General features: G+C 40.3%; 1 protein-coding gene across 2 annotated transcripts in view; it reads left to right on the top strand.

Moving 5' to 3' along the window:
* FHOD3 (formin homology 2 domain containing 3) overlaps positions 1 to 23,956 on the top strand; it is a 406,597-nt gene that overhangs the window by 347,242 nt on the left and 35,399 nt on the right. For both annotated transcript variants that reach the window (XM_075704917.1, XM_075704918.1), the window contains 4 exons: positions 4,229 to 4,387; positions 13,097 to 13,279; positions 18,387 to 18,506; positions 18,982 to 19,143. In XM_075704917.1, the coding sequence (XP_075561032.1) occupies positions 4,229 to 4,387; positions 13,097 to 13,279; positions 18,387 to 18,506; positions 18,982 to 19,143 (624 nt within the window). The remainder of the gene's footprint in view (positions 1 to 4,228; positions 4,388 to 13,096; positions 13,280 to 18,386; positions 18,507 to 18,981; positions 19,144 to 23,956) is intronic.

Genomic DNA, 23,956 nt, shown 5'->3' on the forward strand with positions numbered 1-23,956 from the left:
ATGGAAAAGGAACAGTACAGAAGGATGAGAGGAAAAGTGAAGTCAGGGTGTGTAGGGGGGGCTTGGCTCTATCTTGTGCATATGCTCTTTCATACAGCTGTAACCAATTTTACTGAGTTTCTAATCCTTCACTGTGATTTCCACAACACACAGCTATAAACAGCTACTTCCTGGCTCATGAGAAGTTTTTCATTAAACACAATAGACTGCAATAAAATAAAGTGGATTTTAAATTGTAGGATATAATATAGGAGTTGGGGGGGGGAGGCTGGGAGGGGAAATTCTTGATTTTAGGAAACCTTATACCACGCTGGACAACTTACACATTGATTATAGTTAATGGAGCACCGTTAGTTGCAGAGTGTTTATTTTCTGGAATAGATGACCACGACATTCTGTTTGTGAATAGAAAGACAGTGATCAGGTATCCCCTCCAAGCCAGTCTAGAATTTCTTTCCTTCTCAGTCTGCCAAACAAAGCAGGTATTTTGGCAAAGTACTTCAAAGTGTTTATTCTTCTGTGAAGAGAAATGAAAACATGCAGATACTACTGAATCAAACAGTGTTGTTCAGCCCTTCTGCCATCCAGTTGGTTCTGCATGTCATTTGGAAGTCTTATTTTGCTGATTCATCTATGCCCTGTGGGACATAGTGATCCATCATGTGCCCACAGATATAAAAACTAGTAGCAGTGAAAAATTAAGGAACGTGTTTTCATGTACACGTGTATATACATGCCTAGACACATATTCCTTTTGAAAACATTTGAATAAGTGCCAAGGCACATCATAAATGTGGACCAGAATTTCTGAAAAAGGTTATCTATATGTATCCCGGAAAAAGCCAGTGGCAGCTGAGTGATTCTATTTTAAATCCCCGCTGCTAAGTCCTTGCTAATTGAGATAGAAATTAAAAAATTGCCATCTTGCTGTTAAGGGATTGCCCATTTTTTTCTGTACGACTGATGCAGTTTAAATGCAGGAGATATTTCTGACTTGATGCTCATACATAATTACTTCTTTATATGACCACTGGAAAAGTGATTTAAATTTTTCTGCTTCCCGTATGAATTAAAGCAAAGAGACATATTTTAGACTACGTGCTCATCAGACTACAGACCACCTTCTGTGGGATGGTAACGGTTTTTGACTGACCTATCTTGACTATCCAGCCTTCAGTAGAGGCAGCAGAATCTGGTCAGTTAGGCCTTGTAAAGATCGAAATTCACTGCAACTGCTAATACATTGCAGGAATGTTTGTTTCCCACAAATTATACCACCTGATATATTTGTATTTTATAATTAATTTTGTATTTACATTTAACAATATTATGTGCAGCAGTTCAGGGCTTGCATTACATACTGGCATGTTAAAATATAAAATCAAGTGCACTAGTGCACTGTTCCCTCAAGCATTTGAAGTCATTCTCTGTTAATGAACTTATAAAACAGAGTCTGAAGTCACCTAATATTGTAATAGAAGTTAATAGTTGTAGCTTATTTTAACAGTCAGTCACTTACACATGTGCAATTTCATTGCAGACAAAAAGGAATTCTTTTCCTAGCGGTAGGGTAATAAAGTTCAGGGTAGTAAAATGCTTCTCTTTTCTTCATCCTTTCATTTATTTGGAAAGGATTTCTTTGTAATTCAGCCGTCATCCCCAGAATGGATTTAAAATATCGTCTGCCCCTGTTTTTGAAAAGAGTTACTTACCCCAAATTTTTATACCCCATATGCAGTTGTAAGCTCTGGAAAATACCTATGTGCTTACATCTCCTATACAGCTCATCTGTCTTTCGTAACTCATTGTTAAGGAGCGAGCGCACTGTTGCAATCACAGTCATCCCGGCGGTTAGCCTCATATGTCCCTCAAATGAATACGTCTCTCTTGTCAAACTTAGGAGCCTAAAAACAGAGCTGCAGATCTGAGGCTTACTTACCCATACCACATGTGGGAAGCCTAAATTTAACTCTTTTCCCTTAGCCTTTTCCCTTCTGCATAAATTCTCCGGAGCTGTGTAATTCTGTGGTGCAAAGGACAAGGTAAAAAGTGGTGGTTTAAAAAAGGCTTAGTGCAGTACAGACTCAAGAGGAAGCAGTCTCTGGTGAACCCCGCTTGTTTTTATGTGGTCTTGGCCACGAACTGTGGTCCTGAAAATGTGATTAATGGCCCTGGAAGTAGAAATGACTGCTTTAAAGGAGAAGCTGCATCTCCAATCCTTCAAGCTCCCCAACAAAAAGAGGACGCTCTTACTCAAAGAAGGGAAAGTTGAAGAAGGCTTCAGGGGTGCTTTTAAGGTGTTAAAAAGATAGCAGCTGTGACAGAACAGACGTATAAAAATTGAAAACAAGTGTTATCATTGCTCTCCTAAAATTTACCCTGTTTACTGCAAAAATGTTGTTTCTTTTTAAGCTTTAAAAAAACCAGCCCTCTCAATTACTTTCACAGTTGCATAATACCACGTTAATCATGTTGGTATGATGGAGGGGCTGTGGTGCCACACACATGCTGGGCAGGCTGCTGGGACCCGTAAGCGTACCTCTTCCCATGCAGGCAAGGAGCTGAGCTATGCCAGAAAAAGGCATCTTTGTAATGATGTAACTGCATTCCCGTTATGGGCTGACCTGCAGCCAGTACTTTGATAAAATCATATTTATTAACTTAGTTCTTCCAATGCAGAATCAGTGTGTAGACCTGGCAGTAGGGTATTTTTTGATTCAGTGGTGGCTGTGGTACAGACCCGAAGGAAGTGGAGAACAAAGCTTCGTGGTCTAAAAAGCAGTCCTGAGCACAGGTCGAGACTGGGGCACTAAGAGCCTCCTCCTGGGCTTCCCCCAAATCCACAAGAGATGCAAGAGGCAGTACTGCTGTAGACAACAAGGATGATTCTCTCTTCTGAACAGCTGTATGGGCTGTGGCGTTGCAGCCTGGAAAGAGGGATTGCTTAGTCTCTCTCTTTGCCCCTTTGGGGCGCATCTGCGCGAAGGCTGCTGCTGCCAAGAGCCACTAACCACAGACCAGGTAACAGGCTCTACAGGGAGGTCACAGTCACGTTTCTGCAGCCCGTGCCATGCTGAAATATGGGTTTATATGCAGCGAAGCATGTCTGTGCTTGCTTGCATCAGTGTGCTGGTCTTCTCCGTACGCTCCTGTGCTTGACGGCATCCCTCAGCCCATCTCTGACAGGGCAAAGGAAGGGGAAACAGAGAAAACGTGTTTCCAGAGTTCATGTCTATAAAGAGGGAGGAAAAATCCCCTGTGTATGAGGGGCAGAGTCCTCACCTCTTGCAGCTGCCTGGTATATGACATATGTAGTTGCCAAAGAGACACCTTCTAGCACGGGACAGCGAGAGAACAAGAGGCATGATGGGGTGTAAAAGCAAAGACCATGTACAACACTGTATTATGCCATATAAATGCTTTGTGAGTCACCTTGCCTAGTTGGTTCGCATTTTGCCACTATGAGGATGGGGAGAGAGGGGAAGAAATTTCTTGCATTTTTTCTAGAGTGGAATTTAAAGCATATGTTGTTAGTTCTTTGTGCTTTCATTACTATTTATACTGTAGTTTATACTGGAGGTGAGATCCAAAGATTACGTCTAGCCTCAAACGAAAAGTTTGAAAAAAGCAGAAAGGTTGTTCTGCACCTGTGAAGGGCTTGACAGATGTATCAGCAGCAGCAAGGTAGAACACTCTTCGTCTGACAGCCAGAGGTCAGAAAACCCTGCCAGTGTCTCCACAAAGGCCTCTACAGCTCCTTTGCCAGTGCCCAAGGTAGATTTATACCACAGGAGAGTGCTGGCAGGCAGGTGGGAACCACCCTGTCTGTTTCCCAGCCAGCCACGCAGGCGAGGAAGGGTCGGTGCCCACTGTGGGTTGACGCATCCAAGGGGGAACTGAGCCCCGGAGCCCCATCGGCTGCCCAGCTGCTGCCCCACCAGCCCTGTGCCAGCTGGCCCTGCCGCATGGCACAGCTCTTGCCCGGCAGAGACAGCTTCAGGACAGCATCTGAGACTGCGTTCAGCTCTCTGGTTAAATCCTGGCAGCTCATGCTGATAACCAGCAAGGATGTAGTAGAAGAATTCAGCTTTTTTCCATGACTATAAATGCATTAGATTTACATTCAGTGTCAGCACCCTTGAGTAGGGGAAGCAATTAGTGAAAGGAGTGACTTTTTCTTTATAAAACCGGCTGGAGGAATAATATTTTTGTTCTCTTCTTTACCAAGAAAACTGCTGCAGATGGGAAGCGACAGGAGATCATTGTATTGGACTCAAAACGAAGCAACACTATTAATATTGGCTTGACTGTGTTGCCCCCTCCCCGGACTATCAAGACTGCTATTTTGAACTTTGACGAATATGCCTTAAACAAGGAAGGAATAGAGGTAAGAAAGAGTAGTCAATGTCTTCAAGTCTACATTTTCAGTCTTTCCTTTTTTTTTGATGTTGCACATGATACAGGCCAGACTTTTCATGGAATAGGGAAAAGGGCATGTATTATATTATCACTCGTCAAATCAATGTAGTGTGCTCAGAACCACATAGTAGTGACATGAGGTTGGGCATGCTCAGTAAACATGGATTTCTCTGGTTTGTATGTGTCTAAGTTTGAGTAACGTTGGTGTTAATCCCTGTCAAGATTTTCAGAGTATTATCTGTTCCTCTGGACCTTGACTGAAACACTGTGAGCAGCAAGAATGGGCAGCAAGTTACTAGGGCTGATGCAACTGGTACAGGGTTTAATAAAGTTCATGCCCAGCTAGCTGCTGGAGTCATTCTAGATTTTATATCTAATGGAAAACAAATACAGTGACTAGTTCTGCTCAAAATAGCATTTCTGTGTTACTGTTGTTTGAAGAAAAGCAGTTGGTATAAAGATTACAGATGATGTAATTTTTACCATTGCATGTTCGACTTTGCAGATATTCTTACCGAGATCCAAGATGAGCTCTGTTTATTATTTTTTTAATCAAAACGTTTTGAAGTGTAAAAAAAGCCTGTATTCCCCTGGTTTTTTTCCTTGTGGTTATATTCATTTCAAATATCTTTTTTTTTTTTTTTTTTTAAATAAGCCTATATCATCTAGTAAGTGTAATCTGCACAACTACAAATCTCAAACAGTGGCTGAGCTGCAGAGGTCATGTATTGATTCACAGTCACCTTTCAGTGGTTTGGCACTGTGTTTCATGATTTCCCCCTTTCCACCTTCACTGTGCTGACTACAGAAGAAAATGAGAAAAGCTGGATGGAATGGAAATTGAGTTGCCAACAGTTACATGCTAAAGAAATACTTAAGGCAAAAGATTGTTCTAGCTAGAAGGCAAGGCCTGATTTATGCATACTAGAATATAGTTTCTTCCTAAAGCTATATTATTTATTTGCTATATACATACCTTACTCATATTATGAACTTGACAAATCAGGCTAAAAAAGTAATTTTTCATGACCCAGCCCATGTACCCACCACTGCAGTTTGCAGTACTAAGCTTTCAAGTGTTGGAGAGAAGTAACCCTCTAGCCAAGCCCAACTCACAGACCGACAGTTAGATCTCAGTGCTGTTAGGCAGTGTTTCCATACAAAGTCCAATATAAAATGGCTGAAAAAGAAGGACACATCTTTATCTTCCATGTAGCATCTCCTTTGAATTGTGTCCTTCTCTGGCATGCTTAACAGAAGTTCAGCTGCTCTGCACACCGCACCCTTTCCAGTGCCAACATTTGTAGCTGGGCTGTCCATCTGCCAATCACCTGTGGTGTCCACAGTTGTGAGTGCCTTATACCACCACACCCTCCTTTAGGTGGCCTTTCCATTAGCTGTCAGCAACCATAATTTCATTTAAAATACATATGCAGGTAGCTTTCAAGTTGAAGAATTCAGAAACCAGGAAATGATACACTGTTGATACACTAGCCCAGTGCTAAGGAAAACGGGATTTCTGAGTCCTGTGTCCACAGCTTGAAGCTTAAGGATGTGATTATTCAGATATTTAAAATCAAGAGAAAGTGAATAACCTGAATACGAGCCGGCAGTGTGCCCGGGTGGCCAAGAAGGCCAACAGCATCCTGGCTTGTATCAGGAATAGTGTGGCCAGCAGGAGCAGGGAGGTGATTGTCCCCCTGTACTTGGCGCTGGTGAGGCCGCACCTGGAATACTGTGTCCAGTTTTGGGCCCCTCAGTACAAGAATCATAGAATAATCATAGAATCGTTTAGGTTGGAAAAGACCTTTAAGATCATGCAGTCCAACCATTAACCTAACATTACCAAGACAAACAAGAAGGGCATTGCGGTGCTGGAACGTGTCCAAAGAAGGGCAGGCAAGCTGTTGAAGGGTCTGGAGCACAGGCCTTATGAGGAGCATCTGAAGCAACTGGGGTTGTTTAATCTGCAGAAGAGGAGGCTGAGGGGAGACCTTATCGCTCTCTACAACTACCTGGAAGGAGGTTGTAGTGAGGTGGGTGTTGGTCTCTTTTCCCAAGTAACAAGCGATAGGACAAGAGGAAACGGGCTCAAGCTGCGCCAGGGGACGTTTAGATTGGATATTAGGAAAAATTTCTTCACGAAAAGGATTATGAAGCCTTGGAACAGGCTGCCCAGAGAGGTGGTGGAGTCCCCATCCCTGGACGTATTTAAAAGACTTGTAGATGTGGTGCTTAGGGACATGGTTTAGTGGTGGACTAGGCAGTGTTATGTTTACAGTTGGACTTGATGGTCTTAAAGGTCTTTTCCAACCTAAATGATTCTATGATTCTATGGAGCAGAGCCCAGGTACTTTGCACCTTGAGGGATGAAGCCTTTATTGGTTGGGAAGGATGATGTTCATGGAGAAAAGAGCTTTTTTTTCTCAGTTTTCCATACTTACTTCTTATCAGGTAAAACCCTGCACTGAATTCAGATTCCCTTTCCCAATCCCCAATTTACAGGTTTTTCTTAGAGCATGCTGTTATAGAGTCAGACGGATGTTTATAATGAGATAGAGGGCTGGATTAAGCTATGCAGAATTGGCCAAGAGGTGCAGAGAGATACAGAAATGCATCATTATGAGTCCCACTGTTTTCAGCAAAGCCCTGCCTCAGTTTTCCATACTGCCCCTTTGATCTACAGTGTAGACAAGCTCTCTTCGCTGTTTCTCTTCTCCTCTGTACCCATCTGTTCACTGGCTTTAGCCTTAGAATTAGCTTAGAGGGAACAGGGGTTGTCTTTTCAGTCTAGATTTTTAGAAAGTTTCCTGGTCCACATCTACAGTTCCTAAATATTAGGAGATAATTGGTAGTGATGATGAATGAATCAGTAATAGTGTAAGCATCAGCTTCATTTATATAAAAGTGCAGAGAATAAAGCAAATTGTTTGCTATATAATGTACTTAATCTATGGGTTAAATGAGGCAGGACTGGTATGGAAAAAAAATTACGCAATTTGTCTCATTAAAAAACGGCATCACAGTGGGTACTCAAAAGCCTTTTTGCGTAGTTAATTGTCTAGAAGAGATGTCACAGCTAGTAAGCAGGAGAGAGAGATGCAAGGAGAGCAGGAGAAGAGATGTGATGTGTGCAGTGAGGACATAACATTCACTGCTAAAATTTCAGAGAAGCTATAATTTAGGATCATCTTCAGCTTTTTAGGGGATGCAGCACGGAGCAGGGCACCAACAGGGTATAAAGTCACCTGAGCCATCCATTGCCTTGGCTGTGAGCTCTGTGCTATGTCCCTCGCTGAGGAGCATCATCACCGTCACGTTAGCATGCATGTGGCTTTAGTTCTGCACCTTGGTGGATAAGTTCAGATTAAATGGTATCTTAAAACTGACCTTAGCAATTCCTTTAAGGACAGTGGACTAAAGTAGTGCTGACAGTAGTGCTAGCAACAAGGCAGTGATGCAGTGGGATGCAGGCTACAAGTTTGTGATAGCCCAACTCATCATCAAGTTCACAGTCACCCAGTAAACCCTCTGCTACTGTCCTACATTCTGCTGAATGCTGCTTTGCTTGTGCCATTTAACTCTTGTTAGTAATCCATACTTTGCTTTTTAACTTCAAATATGTAACGAAGAAAAAATTCTCCCGGTATTTTAAAGCCCTCTATACCTAAGTATGTTGTGTATTTTAGGCCATGTGTTTGAAGCAGTTAGGTACCCCTGAGCTGTGAAAAAGGGCAGAAAATGGGGCATGGTGCTAGAAAGGCAGATGTAGGCCATTTAGTATGCAGAGCAGGCACTGTTAGAAACGTATTTTCAAAGGAAGGCACAATGTGTGTCTGCAAGCATGCATCAATCCAACTAAAAAAATTTTTGCCACCTTACGCTTGCCAAAGTGGTTGTGTTTTCCTTTCTTTGAAAGCTTGGCATTCATTGCGTTCAAACAACTTGGAGCTCGCTCCAGGATAAAGAAGTGCCTGCTTAGCATGGATGAGGGCTTTCTGTGAGCTAAGCAACACAGGCAAGCTTAAAATCCTGGCATCTAATTTTAATGAAGTGTATCACGGGCAACTGCAAGAATAGAGTCCACCAAACCAGTCCTTGGTGCTTGTCTTTAATAAAGGAAATGAGTGGGTCCCTCTGTAAAGTGCTACTCAGTAAGGGAACATGGATGGAAATCAAATTATACCAAAGAGTAGGATTAATTTAGCAGAGTAAAATTGGGGTAATGCTGTGAGGAAGTTGAGGTGGGTTGCTTTGTGCTTTAAAATATAGCTTTGTGATGCTACACAATATTGCATTGCATTCGTAGGTGTAGCTTTTAGTAAAACTATTTGAAATGAAAAAACTGTCCAGGTATGCTAGGCCCTTCATACCCACATTTGTTAAGTACTTTGAAGTCCATGTGTCTGGAGTGGCTAGGTAGCCCTGAGATGTAAAAAGGGGTAAGAAGTGAGAGCCTGGTGTTGAAAAGGCAGATGGTGACATGTATAAACAAAAACCAAAATTTGATTTTTGGAAACGATCAAGGTATTTAAGTTTTTGTTCTGATAGTTGCCACAGTATGTTGGCATTTGCAGTTTCCAATTTGTTTAGCTAATGCTTTGTGAAAGTGTGATGGGATGTTTCAAATTATGCTAGCTTGCGTGACCTGAAAGAACATCTCTTTTCACAAGTCTAGAGAGAACAGACTCAATGGTGCCTTGCTTGGCCGTACACCCACGGTCAGCGTATCGCTGCCCTAACGATTTTCAGACTTTACTTAAAGAAAAAATGCTACACTTTCACTCCTTGCAGCAAACCAAAACAACTTCTACAGTTTCTGTGACCAGCAGCAGCTGTCAGTTCCCGATTTACAGGGATGGCTATCAGGCATTTTAGATGTAGTCCCTTCTCAGAATTGGATCATTTTTGGAGGAGCTGAAATAAAATTAGTGCAGGTGGCCTCTACTGTGGAGTCTTGACCTTCATAGGCTTTTATATTTTGTTAGAATTTCTGCAGGTAATGCAAACCACCAGTGTGTCTTATTAATAGCTGCCTGGAAAGCTGAAGTGTGAGGGCCTTTTTGGAGCTGAATTGTCTGCTGAGGCCTGTCAAATGTCATATGAAATACCCACTAATGTGTATTTGGTTATGCAGCTTACAGATTTGTGGGCCTCGAGCCACAGAAAGCTTCGGACCCAACAACAACCAGATACTTAGTTTACTAATTTTTTTCAGGCTCCTGTTCACCTGGTAAAATCAGCTGAAACCAAATATGAAAGCCAAGGCACCCCTGCAACCTCAGCATCTACTGAGAAGCCCCATTATCTCTTTGAAAGAGATAACTTAAGCACCTAATTTCCGCAGAGGCTCCAGGCTACTTGCAGTCTCCGGTTAGGTGCTTGCTTGTGTCCCTTGCCGAGGCCTGTAACCCTCAGGCATATGGGGGTTATAAGTTTTGCCCTGTGAGCCTTGTAAGGCTTTCCTCTCAGAAATTTTTGGAGCTCATACATCAGGGTGGCTGAGTTCAGGAAATAAACAGTTTGATCCCTTCGCTGAAAGTTCAAGCAAGTAGCTGGGTCCAGCAGTCCGGGAGCAGAATAATTAGGATCCACTATCTCATGTGAACAGGATCTCCAAAAAATTACTTCTTTTTCTCCATGAGCAGATTTGCGCGCTGGTTTTCCTCAGAATGTTAGTCTCTGGCCCAACCAGTTGTGTGAGAATGCATGGAGGTGAAATACATGTATCTCACTTATTAGAGGATACGAGCATAGGATTTGTTGATAACCAGTTCTTTAATCGACCTAAAGAGTGCCGTACTAGGGAGAGTGTTACAAACTAATGATTAGGTTCAAAGCTATTTGTGATTTAATGGTCACATCAAGTGCCAGTAACCTTTTGCCCTGCTGTGTTTTTATGCTACTTTTACTGTCAGTGATGCTTAAAAAAAAATTAATAATAAAAATAATAATAAACTGGCAGATGGTGTACTCATCAGTTTCCAGCGCTGAACAAACAGCTCAAATTAGTCATAGAGTGGAAATCAAGAATAGGAGCATTTTACCACTTACTCAGGGGCACACCGAGGATGATGACCAGCAGGATCAGAATTATTTGCCCGAGCAGATTAGAAGTGCCAATGAGTAAGTCACTGTTACAGGGGCAGTTGCACCCTGGATGGTACGAGACCTGCCAGCAGCTCTGGTCCCATCAAGGCAGAGCTTTCAGCAGCAGGGTGATCCTCGGCAGCTGGCACCACAGATACAGGCTACTTCGCTTGGCGTTCTGTGTTTCACATACTGCGGTACACGGCACGGCAGCCTTGCAGTACTTGGACTCAAATGCTTTTTGTCAGCTCCATCTGGCTTGTGGTGTTTACATAAAGCTCAAGGAGGAGGAGAGTCCCTTTGGAAATAAAGCTTATTGTTTCATTGCTCTCTTTAAACTGCCCGAAAGCAGTGCAAAATCTCTGGAGTGAAGGCTCTGCACCACCACAAAATACTTGTGGGATCCCTGGGTAGCTACCAAAAGCCCTAGTTATTTTTAGGAGGCAATTGAGAATACTGCTGAAGTGTTAGCCTTCAAAAATGCATCAGAAGCATTTTTACATCCATCACATGACTACTGCTGAACTCTCCATGTATGGATGTTCATATGATCCTGTTTGCCAGCTGCCCTGGCTCAGCCGAGGGGGTGTTGGCTTCTTCTTGCTGAAGAGAGGAGTAGGCACTGGGAGGCTCGACTTCTTCAAAGGACACTCTGCAGAACACCTCTTCTTAGGAGTTTCACACTCAGGCTCTCTATGAACTTTTTTAGATGAATGTTGGTTAAGCACTGAGAAATGCCCTGAAGCAGCTACTTATAAATCTCTAGTTTGATGTTAGGTATGACCTAAGTTACAGATTTCAGCGTGTGTGGATGGATGGATAGATAGCACATCTCAAAATCAATACACAAATGTTATCAATCAGAACAGGTGTACATCAGAATATTTTCCAAATGGTCATTGACAGAGGAAGGAGAAGAACCAGAGTGTGTTAAGGGATTTTCCTCCTCTTCTTTTTTCCTTAGGATATTAATTTATTATAGGTATTATAAGGTAGAAGCTTGCAGTGTCCAAGCAAGGGAATTTTTGGGGGTTTTTTTGTTTCTTTTGGGGTTTTTAACTGAAAGGCAGAGCCAACATTAACAGAAAGAAATGCTTCTTTATTTACGTTTATGGAAGTCAGCATAAGAAGATGCACAGCAACACAAATGCTGTGGCTGAAATTAAATAAGTCCCAGTTCAACAAATTGAACATTATTTGCCTGCTTAACTCTTGTTCTTCGCCTGATTGACCAGAAAAAGTCCCTTGCTCTTCATACTTAGCTCCAGCGCTGTACAAGGAGCCAGATGAATTATTGGTACTGGAAGGGCGCAGTTGTGCTACTTTGATGAATTGGCTATGTCCAGCACTGGAACAAGGCTGTAGTTTGGATTGGCAGGTCTGATAGCTCTTTGGCTGTATTTTTATTATTCTCTCCTCCCCTCCAAAACAGCTTCTATCATTATAGAAGGCTACAGCAAAAACATGTCACTCCTCAGATGAATAAACAAAAGTTGTGCTGAAAATCTACTGCTTTGTTTTAATGAGGCATTGATCAGCAGGGTAAAGACCTCAACTTATCTGATGCCTTTGTGTTGTTTTGATTTTCATTTTCATTTTAAAATGCATTTATTATAGTTAAAAGCTAATTAAGAAGCAATACCTTAGAGAGCAATTCTCTGAGAAGGAAAGCTGCCACATGTGAACAAGCATGTAAAATCCAAGAATTAAAGGGAAAATATAAATGTTTTGAGCCATACTGACAGCAGAAACTGAAAATACTGAGATCCTTTTTCATCAATATTTTAAACTTTTCAGATCAAAAGAGAAAAAGGCCATATGTTATGCAATGCATAATACAACTTGAAATTCAATGTATGTTCCCTGGGAAGTTGTCCTCAGTTTGGGTGAATTTTTGGGAGTGACCTAATAGGCTGCAATAGTTGTCATGTTTCATGAAAACCAAAACAGACTGAACAAAAAATAATAAATGATGAGAACAGCAAGGGACAGGAGTCCTCAAGTTACTCCTGTATACCTACAAGTGCACTGGAAGATGTGTAGATGTTGAGGCTAAAAGCGACCTGCTATCTAGTCTGACCTGCTGTAAATCACAGGCCAAAAGATTTCACTCATTCTACCCTCACTTCTGTATGTAATTTGCAGAAAGGTGGCCAGTTCTGATTTAAAGATATGAAAGCTGAGGAGAGCAGTCCTAACCAGACTCCCTGTCTTTCTTCAGTGTTTGGTCCCGTGATTAACCGTATCCACTGACTGCAAACTTTAAAAAATGCATGTTAATACAGATATGTTTTTCAACTGCAGATGTTCAAGACAGCAGGCCTTGTTGTGCTCTCTTGTGCGGTGGGTTAGTGCTTGGTTACTACACTGCTGTCCTAATTTACCAGCCAGTGACTAAGGACTTCTGCCGTTGCTGCTAAAAAGTCACCCAGTGTCACAGGAGCTCAGGCAAAGTCCAAGTGAAGCTCGTCGCATGAGCCTGTGCTGCAGGAGCCCTTGCCACAGGAGCATCCCCGTGCCACTACGTCCAGCCCTTGCGCATCTCTGGGGCCTGCCGCTGACGCCTGCCTTTTGTCTCCCTTCGCAGAAAATCCTGACCATGATCCCGACGGAAGAGGAGAAGCAAAAGATCCAGGAGGCACAGCTGGCGAACCCCGATGTCCCCCTGGGCAGCGCCGAGCAATTCCTTCTCACCCTTTCCTCCATCAGCGAACTCTCCGCCAGGCTCCAGCTCTGGGCTTTCAAGATGGACTATGAGATAGTGGAAAAGGTGAGGGGAAAGCGGGGAGGCAGGGGTGGAGACTCTTCCGAGGCTTTGCTTAATCTTTCCCTGACCTTGTTACTATATGAGCGTATATTTTGAGGAAACGGTAAATGGGTCGCTTTTGTTTCGGTGGCCAACCAGGAAACAGCTAAAATGACCCTTCATAATCTTTTCCCTCTGTAAAAGAAAATTAGAGATTATGTCTTCCTTCCTTTAATTAGGCAGTAATGATATTGGAACAAAGAAGGCAGCTAAATCTTTACCACATCTTCTCCAGATGTTGTTTTTCAGGAAATTCTTACTTCAGAGCAGTAAGAATTTTTCTTTGGATAAAGATTGAATGAGGATTACAGTATTCAGCCTTACATTGTAAAATGAGAGTATTGATCTTGCATGCATTTGAACTAACAAAAACGCCATCCATTAAAGTTATTTCTCTCAAAGTTATAAACAAAAGATAAGGTTCAGTTGTCAGTTCAGTCACAGACAGTTGTTACCGCCTTCTTCATGGATGGCATTTATTCAGAGAACACTGTAATTGGGTTGTCTGTCATGTATGATGAATCACAGACAAAAATTTCAAAATGACAGCGTATAATTTTGGTGCATAGGTGAAGCAGAATGAAACTGTGTAGGCAATTTCAGCTACTTGCTGACTTTCACAGGCTCTTTCAGGAATCTCAGCGCAGGAACCTTCTTCCAGCTGTGCTTCTGGTGCATAGCCTGTGCATTGCTCTTCAGGCAGCTCTCCTGTATATATTAATTTTGTATGTGTAGCTGTGCACATATACATATATTAAAAAAAATGGTGTAACTGTGTGTGATATGGATTATGGGACATGCTTCTGAAAATGCCTTACGTTTACCTAGCCATGGTTATTTAACAAGGTATACAACAGTGGATTGATTTGCAGGTGATACTGTCAAGATTACTCAACTTCTGTTTAATTTTCTTAGATTTTTAGGAAATGCAATCACACTAATATTCAGAATTTTTTAATTGTGACATTTTAGTCTTAGACATTTACATTTCTGACTTGTAAAACATAAAATACTTGTATCTGGCCTGAATACTTTTTTGCCAGGGTTTGGTTTTTTTTTTTTTATTCTGGTACAGCTATTTATTCTGCTTTGAAGTTACCACAGGCTAAATTGTTCCTTTCATGTGAGCTGAGTTAGCTGTAGCTGTCAATCTATGTCTATACCTAGAATTTCTAGCTTCTTCTCAATCAAAAATTAACAGTTGAAGCACTGCTAAAACCTAAAGAAATTCTGATAGTTTTCCTGTTGCTGATCCTATAATGTTTATGCCACAAAGCTAATGAACTGCCAGCTAAAATCCATGTAGAATGAATATTAGTATAAAGTCTCAAATACCTACATTACTCAAAGTAAGCGATAGCAGGAGTGAAGATAGGACCAAGATTTTTATCCCTGTTGAAAGGTAGATAGGCCTAAGTACAGTACATACCATAAAATGGTACAGGAATTAACATATGATAACTCTGATAAAGTAAGAGGAGCATGTGATAAGAAGCCTAGCAGACAAGCATAGATATGAAAGCTTGGGTCTCAGTTGGGTGAAGAAGAAGATATGGGATCAGGCATCAGAGGTGCAAGAGAGCGAGCAGGTGGGTCTCTCCAGTAACGACAGGTTAAAGTCAGAGTTCCAGTTCCAAGTAACCAATACACATAAGCGTTATTTAGACTGAGATAAGATACCATGAGCATAGCAATTAAAAAATGAAGTAGTTTGCATTAATGATTATAAGAGTCCCAGGACTTGCTAATGTTACTTTGTTCTTGAAACTATGGTTTTGCAGAAGATCCATCTGCAAATGGGCAAACCCTTTGTGGAACTTTGGTGCCAAATCACTTACCTTCACAGTTTTTGTCATTTTTTTGTCCAGTATTTGCTTGGGTTTTTTTAAAATCTATTTTAAAATTAGGAAAATTCATAACAGTTCAGAACGCGCTCATATTATTTATCGAGTCATACATATATTTTATGTAAGAAATGAATGAACCTTGCTATTGTTTCCATGCAGCTGGAAGTTTTAGATAGTCCATGATACCAACAGTGTGAAATACCTGAGTTGTTGATGTAAGGCTGGGGTTCCCATTCATGAGACTCTTTTGCTAACCAGCCGAGAACAGTTTTGCCTAAGTAGGTCTTAGCTCCATCTCTGACAACCTGAAAGAAAAACAGCATGAAATTGTTCAAGAAAAGGGTTAAGTGAGATATTGTTCATGTTTGTAGAAAAGCTTTCCGGGTGTAATCAAGGAAGTCATCTTTCTTGGATTGAATTTAATTAACTAAAGCAAGTCAGGGTACATTTGTAGGGAGCAGCCTCAGTCTGTGAGGGGCTGAACTGGATGAATGAATACTCATTCTTTGCTTTTTACAGAAAATAGAAAAGGAGAACCCTTTCCAAATGATCTATTTGATAATGTGTATAATGTTTTGAAATGTTAACATGTATCTGAGGTACTGTATGCCTACTGAAGGTCATCAGTGGAACAATAATTTTTCTCACCTTCCTTTTGGTATAATTTTTAAAGGCATAGACAAAAGAGGTAGAGTTTCAACTTTAAATCTTCATTTTCAGACTTTTGGTTGCTCTGAAAAATTACACTGTGTTACTTCTAGTTCTTTGTACTGAGCTATTTCTGATGCAGATGCTGTCAAACTTCATTATCTCAAAGGGAGATTAAAGGCCTTAGAAAAAGGAATAGAATCTTTAGTTGTCCTAAATCAGATTGTTTTTTTCTTAAGGTCACTGTGGGCAAATATATCCTTATTGCTGACAACTTTAAAGGGTCATAAATGAATATAAGCAGGTGTAGAAATGAGAAAAGTAGAACTGGTAAAGAAAAGGGCTTGCTTCAGTTTCTCTTCTGAGCAGAAAGATTACTCCTGACTCTCGTCTCCCTGGAGACAGTGTGCTAGAGAAATAAGTATTCAAAAAGATTGTACTTTTGAGTGATGCTTAAACTGTCTAAAAATTTTAAAAAGTGCATCAAAGCTTTTTAAGTTTTACAGTATGATCCTGATACTTTGTGTTGTTTTAAAAGGTTATGATACTTTATGGAGGCTGGTCTTGATGAAATGCAAATAATGGCAAATTTCACTTTGGTCATCTCAAAGTTCCCATCCCAACCAAGTTTTTACCCCTCTCAGAAAAGCATGCATGTGAACTTGTATAGGTGCAGTAAGCTAAACTTCTTACCAGTATAGCAAGTTGGTAACAATATATATGCCAGATCAGCTGTACAGAATGTGTGTGCTACGTCCTCCCTGTCCCAGGACCACTGGATTCATTGCACACATATAGCTGAGTTCATTTGTGCATGTGTGTCAAACATTTATCAGGCATTATCAGATGTCTTTAGCCAGAGATTCTGGACCAATCCTCAAATTTCATTCAAGCAAAATTTTTAGGTGAAAAATAAAAACATGGTAAATAAGGATACATGATATCTAAGGATATGAGGTAGCTCTGCATTGTGTATCTACCCTCTTTAGGTAGAAGGTGAGTTTTATAGGGAGCAAGAATGGGTATTTCATCTGGTTATAGCACACTGGCTTTTATTGTTTTTTAATGCTACAATAAAATAAAAAATAAAGAGTAATTATAAATGTGTACTATACGCAAGAAAGTCCAAGCTTGGATAACTTGCATGTAAATAGCTAAATGAAGGGCCACAGTATGGCCTGCTTTGGAAGCCTTTTATGATACCTTTTTATTCACCTTCAGAATGTTTATTAGAATGTTTAATTTATAACCTTTTAGGAATGATTTTTTAACAGGTTGCAAATTGATACAAGTAAAATAGTTCAAAAGCCTGCATTTACAGCAGATGCAGAGCAGTTTGATTCATCCCCATAGTGCTACAAAACAAACTAAATCAACCCTGACTTTACAGCACTTCAAAGAATTCTGTGCAGCAGTTTATTGATTTTAGTTTAACTTGATAAAGTCTTGGATTATTTAGCACCTCTCTTCTGACGTATAAATTACTTTGCTCATTATGCCGTCTCTTAATTTATCTCGAATTTGCCATATTCTTTTCTTTTCAGGAGATAAATTGTTCTGTAGTGACTAGAAATGTATGTTTCCTTCATCTTTGTGCGCTTATTTATGGTAAAATACCACTGCAGTTGTTGAGTGACCCATTGTATTTCTCCAAGAAAGTGAAGTTCTCAGCTATTTTGCCTCTTGGTCCAAAATAACAGATTAATTTTGGCTTCTTGGTCATAAAGAGTGTAATAATTTGGGAAAAGAATGCTGCTCACGGATGCTTAGGATGGCATTTGGAGATAGAAACAATGTGAACTGTTACTGTGCATACAAAATAAATAACCCTGGGCCTCACACAAAGACATAGAAATAAGCTCCGTCAACTCAATTGCCCTCTCTCTCTTCCTTTGAACTCTCTGGTGTAGTTCACTTCCCAAGGTAATGGAACAGAATTTATGTTTTCAAGCGTTATCAGTTTACATACCTATCCTCAGATAACATGTGTGGATGGAAGATGCATTAAGTTAAAAGATTAAAATGAGAACACTTTGTTCATGGTTGCAGTGGGTTTTTTTTTTCAGTTTTAAAGTCACACAAGCACAAAACCATATCTAAAACTCAGAGGTGGCCATCATTTGAAGAAGGCTTTAGGGTCAGGCTACAAATGTCAAGTCAGCCAGGGTTCTAACTATTTTTTGTTTGTTTTTCAAACATTAGAAAAAGTAGTTATAAGAAGCTTTTTTATCAGTTGGGGTAGGGGGATGTCCATGCATCTAACTCAAACGTAGCAGCCCCTTCTCTGATTCTCTCTCTCCTGTTTGGAATCACAGAATAATACCCGGGACAAGTAAGGCACTTGCATACATAAAGAAGCAACATTAGGAAAGTATTTTATGTATTTTCTTGCTGTCCTTGCATGTGATTTATTAGCTGGAACATGGAAGAAAGCCAGCACACATGGCCAGTTTGCACTCTGCAAGACACCAGTGCAGGAACTTTTTGCAGTAATTAATCTAAACCATAGAATTAAAAACTTAAAGCAGCTAGAGCCAACTGCAGCCTTCACTTTCTTGTTTCTGTTCTCATGGCAGGAAGTTGCAGAACCACTACTAGACCTGAAGGAAGGAATGGACCAACTGGAGCACAATAAAACTTTGGGATTTATCCTTTCTACTCTACTAGCCATTGGGAACTTTCTGAATGGAACCAACGTAAGCCTGATGTCCCAGCGTTTCCCCTGCAGCTTTTTCCTTCAAAAACCAAAAGTCAAAACCATTAGGACAGTTTCAACCCAGCATTTATTTTGTACCAGAAAAATAACTGAGAAAACAGAACCTACTTTTTCTTTTTATTGTGTGTCAGGGTACTCTCTGCCTCTTTCAGCATACCTGATGGAAATGTGGAGCAAGGCACTCTTCTGCTGTAACTCCCTTGGGTTTAGTGTTGACGCTCCGCATTCAAATTGTGAGAACTGTGTCATGAGTCATTTCACTGCAGATGGAGTGATTTTAGGACTGCACTTCAGCAAGTTAAAAATAAATAAATCCAATAAGTTTCTTCTCCTGTAGGATTCTTCTTCTTCTTTCCCCTCTGCCCCTACTTGATAATCATTTTTGTCTACTAATCTGCATGGGAAGTAGTAAACATTTTTATTTTTAATTTCTACCCTTTTTTCCCCCCTTACAGGCCAAAGCTTTTGAGTTGAGCTACCTCGAGAAGGTTCCAGAAGTCAAGGACACGGTGCACAAGCAGTCCCTCCTGCACCACGTCTGCACTATGGTGGTGGAAAAGTTCCCAGACAGCACTGATCTTTATTCAGAGATCGGGGCCATCACTAGGTCAGCCAAGGTATGTCTAGTGGGTAAATGTATATATGTTTTTAAAAACCCTCTTTAAAGTGAAATATTTAAGATTTTGTTTTATTCGTTGATTTTGTTCCTCCCCAGTCACAGCATTTTGTACGAATGCGGATTTGTTGTGTCATTTCCACTGAATTTCAAAGATGACAGTACTCTCTCTTCTGAGCTGTACATCTGTCGGTCAGGTGATTTCCTTATCAATGCACTAATAGGCAGCCACATTATGACAGCCATTTTAATGTTATATACATTATTAATGTATGTAACTATTAGGAACTATTTGCAGGTTAAAACTTTATTTGGCCAGTATCTTCAAATGTATTTATTCTGTGGTTTGGGGTAATCTCTTTTTTTAAGGCAGATGCCTGATTGTATTTTAAGGGCAACGGAAGGAATGAACTTTTTTGGTAATAAAATTGTTTCCAGAATGAAAGTGTCCATGAAATATTTTGTTTAACTCCTTTTCTGTCCTCCTCCTGACAATAATTTTGATGATTAAGAGTTAGGGAAGATAAATAGAAAGAAAGGAAACTTGTGGCAAGACCTCTTTTTAAAAAGTGGTAATCCCTTGGCTAATGCATAGGTCTGATCAGTGGCTCAATTTGGTACGCAAATTATTTATTACTGCTGCTAGCAGGCATGATAGAAACACTGTAACCTCACTCTTGGAGCTCTCAGAGTGTGAGATTTCATGGATGACCCTTAAAAACAGTACATTACTTGATTAAAGGAGTAAACATGACAGAATATCATCAGGAGATAACAACCATGAAGATTCTAGTTCGGAGTCATCTCATGTGAAAATGGAAATAATTACAGCAGATACTACTAGGATCCATCTAGTCCAGTGTCTTGATTCAGACAGTGGCCAATACCAGCTGCTTGAGAGGAGAGCACAAGAAGCTTTGAAGGAAGAGGAAGATCTCTCCTAGAAAAATTTTATTTCATGAGCCATAATAGTCATTATATGCATCAAATAGAGGAATGATTTCTTTTCCAAAAGCCACCTTGTTTGGATATGGGGAGAGACCCTGTATAATACAATTTTTTTAAAAACTGCAAAAATCAGATCTTATTTTGGCTCCTAGCACAGTACTTGTGAGAGTGAATTCATAATCAAATTTTGTCTGCTGTTGGATTTGCCAGTTTCATGATTTACTGTCTGAATATATTGAACAGTTGAAACTTTTTTAATTGCTCTATTTCATAGAATAACTTAGGTTGGAAAGGACCTTTGAAGGTCATCTGGTCCATCTCCCCTTTCAGTGTAAGACCAAATTAAATGAGGCTGCTCAGATCCTTGTCTAAGTCTCAAATAATCCTTCTACATCTTTTTTTTGAGACCTTTTCCACACTTTTGCTCCATCTTACGTTTTAGAATGGGTTAAAGGATAGCAAACACAGTGTTCCAGCCTCCCCTTATAAAAGTTGTATGCCTACTATGTTTGTCCATTCTGCTTGTGCTATCTTTTGTTAGATGTCCTGATGTTTTCTTTGTGGTTTTTGACTGTTGCTATCCTTTTGACACTAGTTGTCTTTGGGCAGTTTACAAGGACATCCAGGCAGTCTCCTGAGCTGACCAGGCAATTCAGAACTCAGCCCAATGCACAAAGGAGTCCAGTACTGCCTGAAGTAGTACTTTCATTAAAAGTAACGCAGCCACCAAGCCAGGAAACATGAAATTGCTACTCTACCCTTAATTGGTTTAGTGGTGGACTTGGTAATGTTAGGTTAATGGTTGGACTAGATGATCTTAAAGGTCTTTTCCAACCTAAACGAGTCTATGATTCTATGATTCTGTGATTCTAAGTGTGCACTTCATTGCGATCTACAGTGATGACCATGACCTGCTGAAGCAGATTTACTGCTTAACTCTCAAACCCCTAATAATCTTAAAGCAGGATTAATCTTCAAAATTTCTTGCTATCTGTAGATTTTACCCTCTCGCTGTGCTTCCTTGTTTCCAGATAACTTTGAAATACAAAGTACAAAGCATGAGACACCTGCTGCTAACCCTGTCATCAGATGAGAATCAATATGTATTCCTTCTTTTCTTTTGCTCTCTTAACCTCACACTTCATAGGTGGCCTCCCGTGAGGCTCTTGTAAAGATTTTGAAAGTCTCATTTTCTTTACTTGCTCTTATCCATCCACTATTTTATAAACATATTCAGAATCCAGTGATTATTTTGATGTATTTAATTTCCTGTTATTCATCCTTTCAGCCAGGTTACCAGGTATAATAATAAAGCTTGGAGCTCTACAGTCTTCTGAATCAACCTTGCTGCTTTTGTAAAAATAGGTGAAAACTTTTGCTATCTTCTCACTCTTTAAGTTACTAAGTGTAGTGAAAGCATACTCAGTTTAGGTAGTGGCTCAATTTCTTTATTTTAATTGCTGTCAGAATTCTTGTCTTCTGCTTGTTTACTGCTTCATAAGCTATCACCCTTCTCAAACACATTTGTTTCTGCTAGCAAGTATTCAAACCTTGCTCTTAGTTCACGTCTATTAAAAAATAAAATACAGAAAAATAAAAGCAGGTGCCAGAGTAGGTTTCTCACCAACATCCTCTGTGGTGAAGTAGGATGAAAAGAAGTCATCTTGCTTCCCTTCCCTAACTTTTGTCTTCCTCAGTTTCTTTCATCCCCAGTGATTCAGGGCTTCCTACATATTTTCATTTTTTTGGATACCATAAAGGAATTTGTGGCTTTTGTTTTATAGCCTTAGATATTTGCTCTTTGGATTCCATCTCTGTTCTCCTAATTTTCCTCTTGTACAGCCTATGTTTAGGCTCTGTTTTATTGCCTTCACTAAGGTTGGTTTCTCATGTTTGGAAGGGTTTAGTTAATGCTTTTTTTTCTTTGAGTGATTCTTCATCTCTTAACATTTAGGTATATTGGTTTCTTATTTCCTGCTTCTTCTCTTTGTTAAGAAGTTAATTCATTTTTTTTTAGATTGGGACCAAGTTAATTGCTAAAATGAAAATCACCATAAAAGAGAAGAGCCCTTGTTTTCCAAAATCCATGCCACCACGTATGGAGTACTCTGAAATTAATCTTCTACTTCTATTTTTCAGTCTTAGAAAGTGGAAGAAAGCCTAACCTAATGCTGTCACTCATAAAAAATTTTTAGGTCTAAGAGCGTATAAAATTGAGCACAGTCTTTCAGTCTGTGGTTTGGTGATCTTAGTGGCCCTGCCCAAAGCGGACGAAATTCTGAAAAGGCCAGACAAAATCACATTAAGAGAAATTATAGCCTTAACCTTCCCCATGACGCCCAAGGTCTCCCTCCTTGGGATGTTCCTGCATGTGTTATACCACTGATGGATTACTGTAACAAGCTCTATTCCCGCTTGATCTTAGCTGCCACAAATCAAAGAGTTAGGATGTGGAAGCCATCCAAGCTGCCCTCTTCAAGGGAATGTTCACAGACGAGGCGAAATCTTGGTTTAGGAAAGCTGACAGGAAAGGAGAACTAATATTTCACTGTGGATTAGGCTGTATTTTGAGCTCCATGTTGTCTACAAACATCTTTTAGAAACCACAAAGGCTAAACAATTTCCATCCTGTAGATAAACAGAGATGCCCCTTTCCCTGAGATGCACATCATATGAGAATTTCCCGATCCTTAGTTCATAAAAAAACAAAAACATAAAGAAAACAGGCTGCCTCACCAGAAGGGAGTTGGAAAGACCAGAAACAAAATGGTATAGTTATTGCAAAACTTGTGGCTTTTTGTTGAAGGGCTGAAGTCATAAATGGCAAGAAAGCAGACACAAGTGAAAAAATGACCAAAAAATAGCATTCTAGATAAAAAAAGTATTCGTAGTTGTATAAAAATATATAAGATCATGCAGGGCCACTGATTGTTTAGTATCCCATGATTAAAAGCACTAGCTTTTTTTTTTTCTTTTCTTTTTTTTAAACATATTTTAAGTTGTTTTTTCAGTGGAGTTGTACCAGAACTGATGTACCCAAAACTGAAGCAGACCCCCAGATTTCTGCAGTTAAAGTCAGTATTGTTGCTAAAAGTTTCTTTATGAGTACGGCAAGGAGGGGTTGCATCAGCACTAGTATCTTCTCTGTTAGTGAATAAAAAAATGTATTCTTATTAAAAACGTTCATCTTCTTTCTCATGCCCATAAATATTTCTCCCCATGCATCTGAAAGCTGGCCAGCTCCATAGAGTAAACTAGTAATTGTCCTTTTCTCCCCCTAATTTTAATTTACTTACAAAATGCCAGACTTCTAGCTGGTTTTTAACCCCTGCAGCAAGACACTTGGATTAGTTGCAGATAACTAGGCAATGGAGAAGCAGGCTGCTTTTAAAAGTAAGCAACAGGAAATGTTAACACCACAGGGGAGGGGGCAAGGATTGCTGGTAGGAAAGAACTTAGAATGAGACCAAGACGTACACAGGAGAGTAGCAAGCCTGCAGCTGCCCTCTGAGGGACTCGGCAGGGAGGCATGGGGAGAAAGGAGGTGGCTGAAACAGAAGTGCCATTCTGGCAAGCTGTAGCTTCTGCTTGATACGTTGGAATGCAGAGAGAGGAGAAAAGGAAAAAAAAAAAGCGAAGAGCATGCTGCCTCCTGTGCTGCTTCAGTGGGGTTTCTCTTGTCTCGCTTGACAGGCAGTATTTGTGTGCAATTATCATTCAAGTATGCTTTCCCTATATTATTTCAAACAAAAATAAATGCCAGAAGTCAAATTATTTTCCATGGGAAAAAGGGGCTGGGGGATGCTAGGTTTCTTGCGGTTGTAGCATTCCTTCTGGTGCCAGCTGCAAGGACTGCTGCAGCTGCC

This window comes from Pelecanus crispus, chromosome 2 (assembly GCF_030463565.1).
Source record: "Pelecanus crispus isolate bPelCri1 chromosome 2, bPelCri1.pri, whole genome shotgun sequence".
Classification (NCBI taxonomy): domain Eukaryota; kingdom Metazoa; phylum Chordata; class Aves; order Pelecaniformes; family Pelecanidae; genus Pelecanus; species Pelecanus crispus.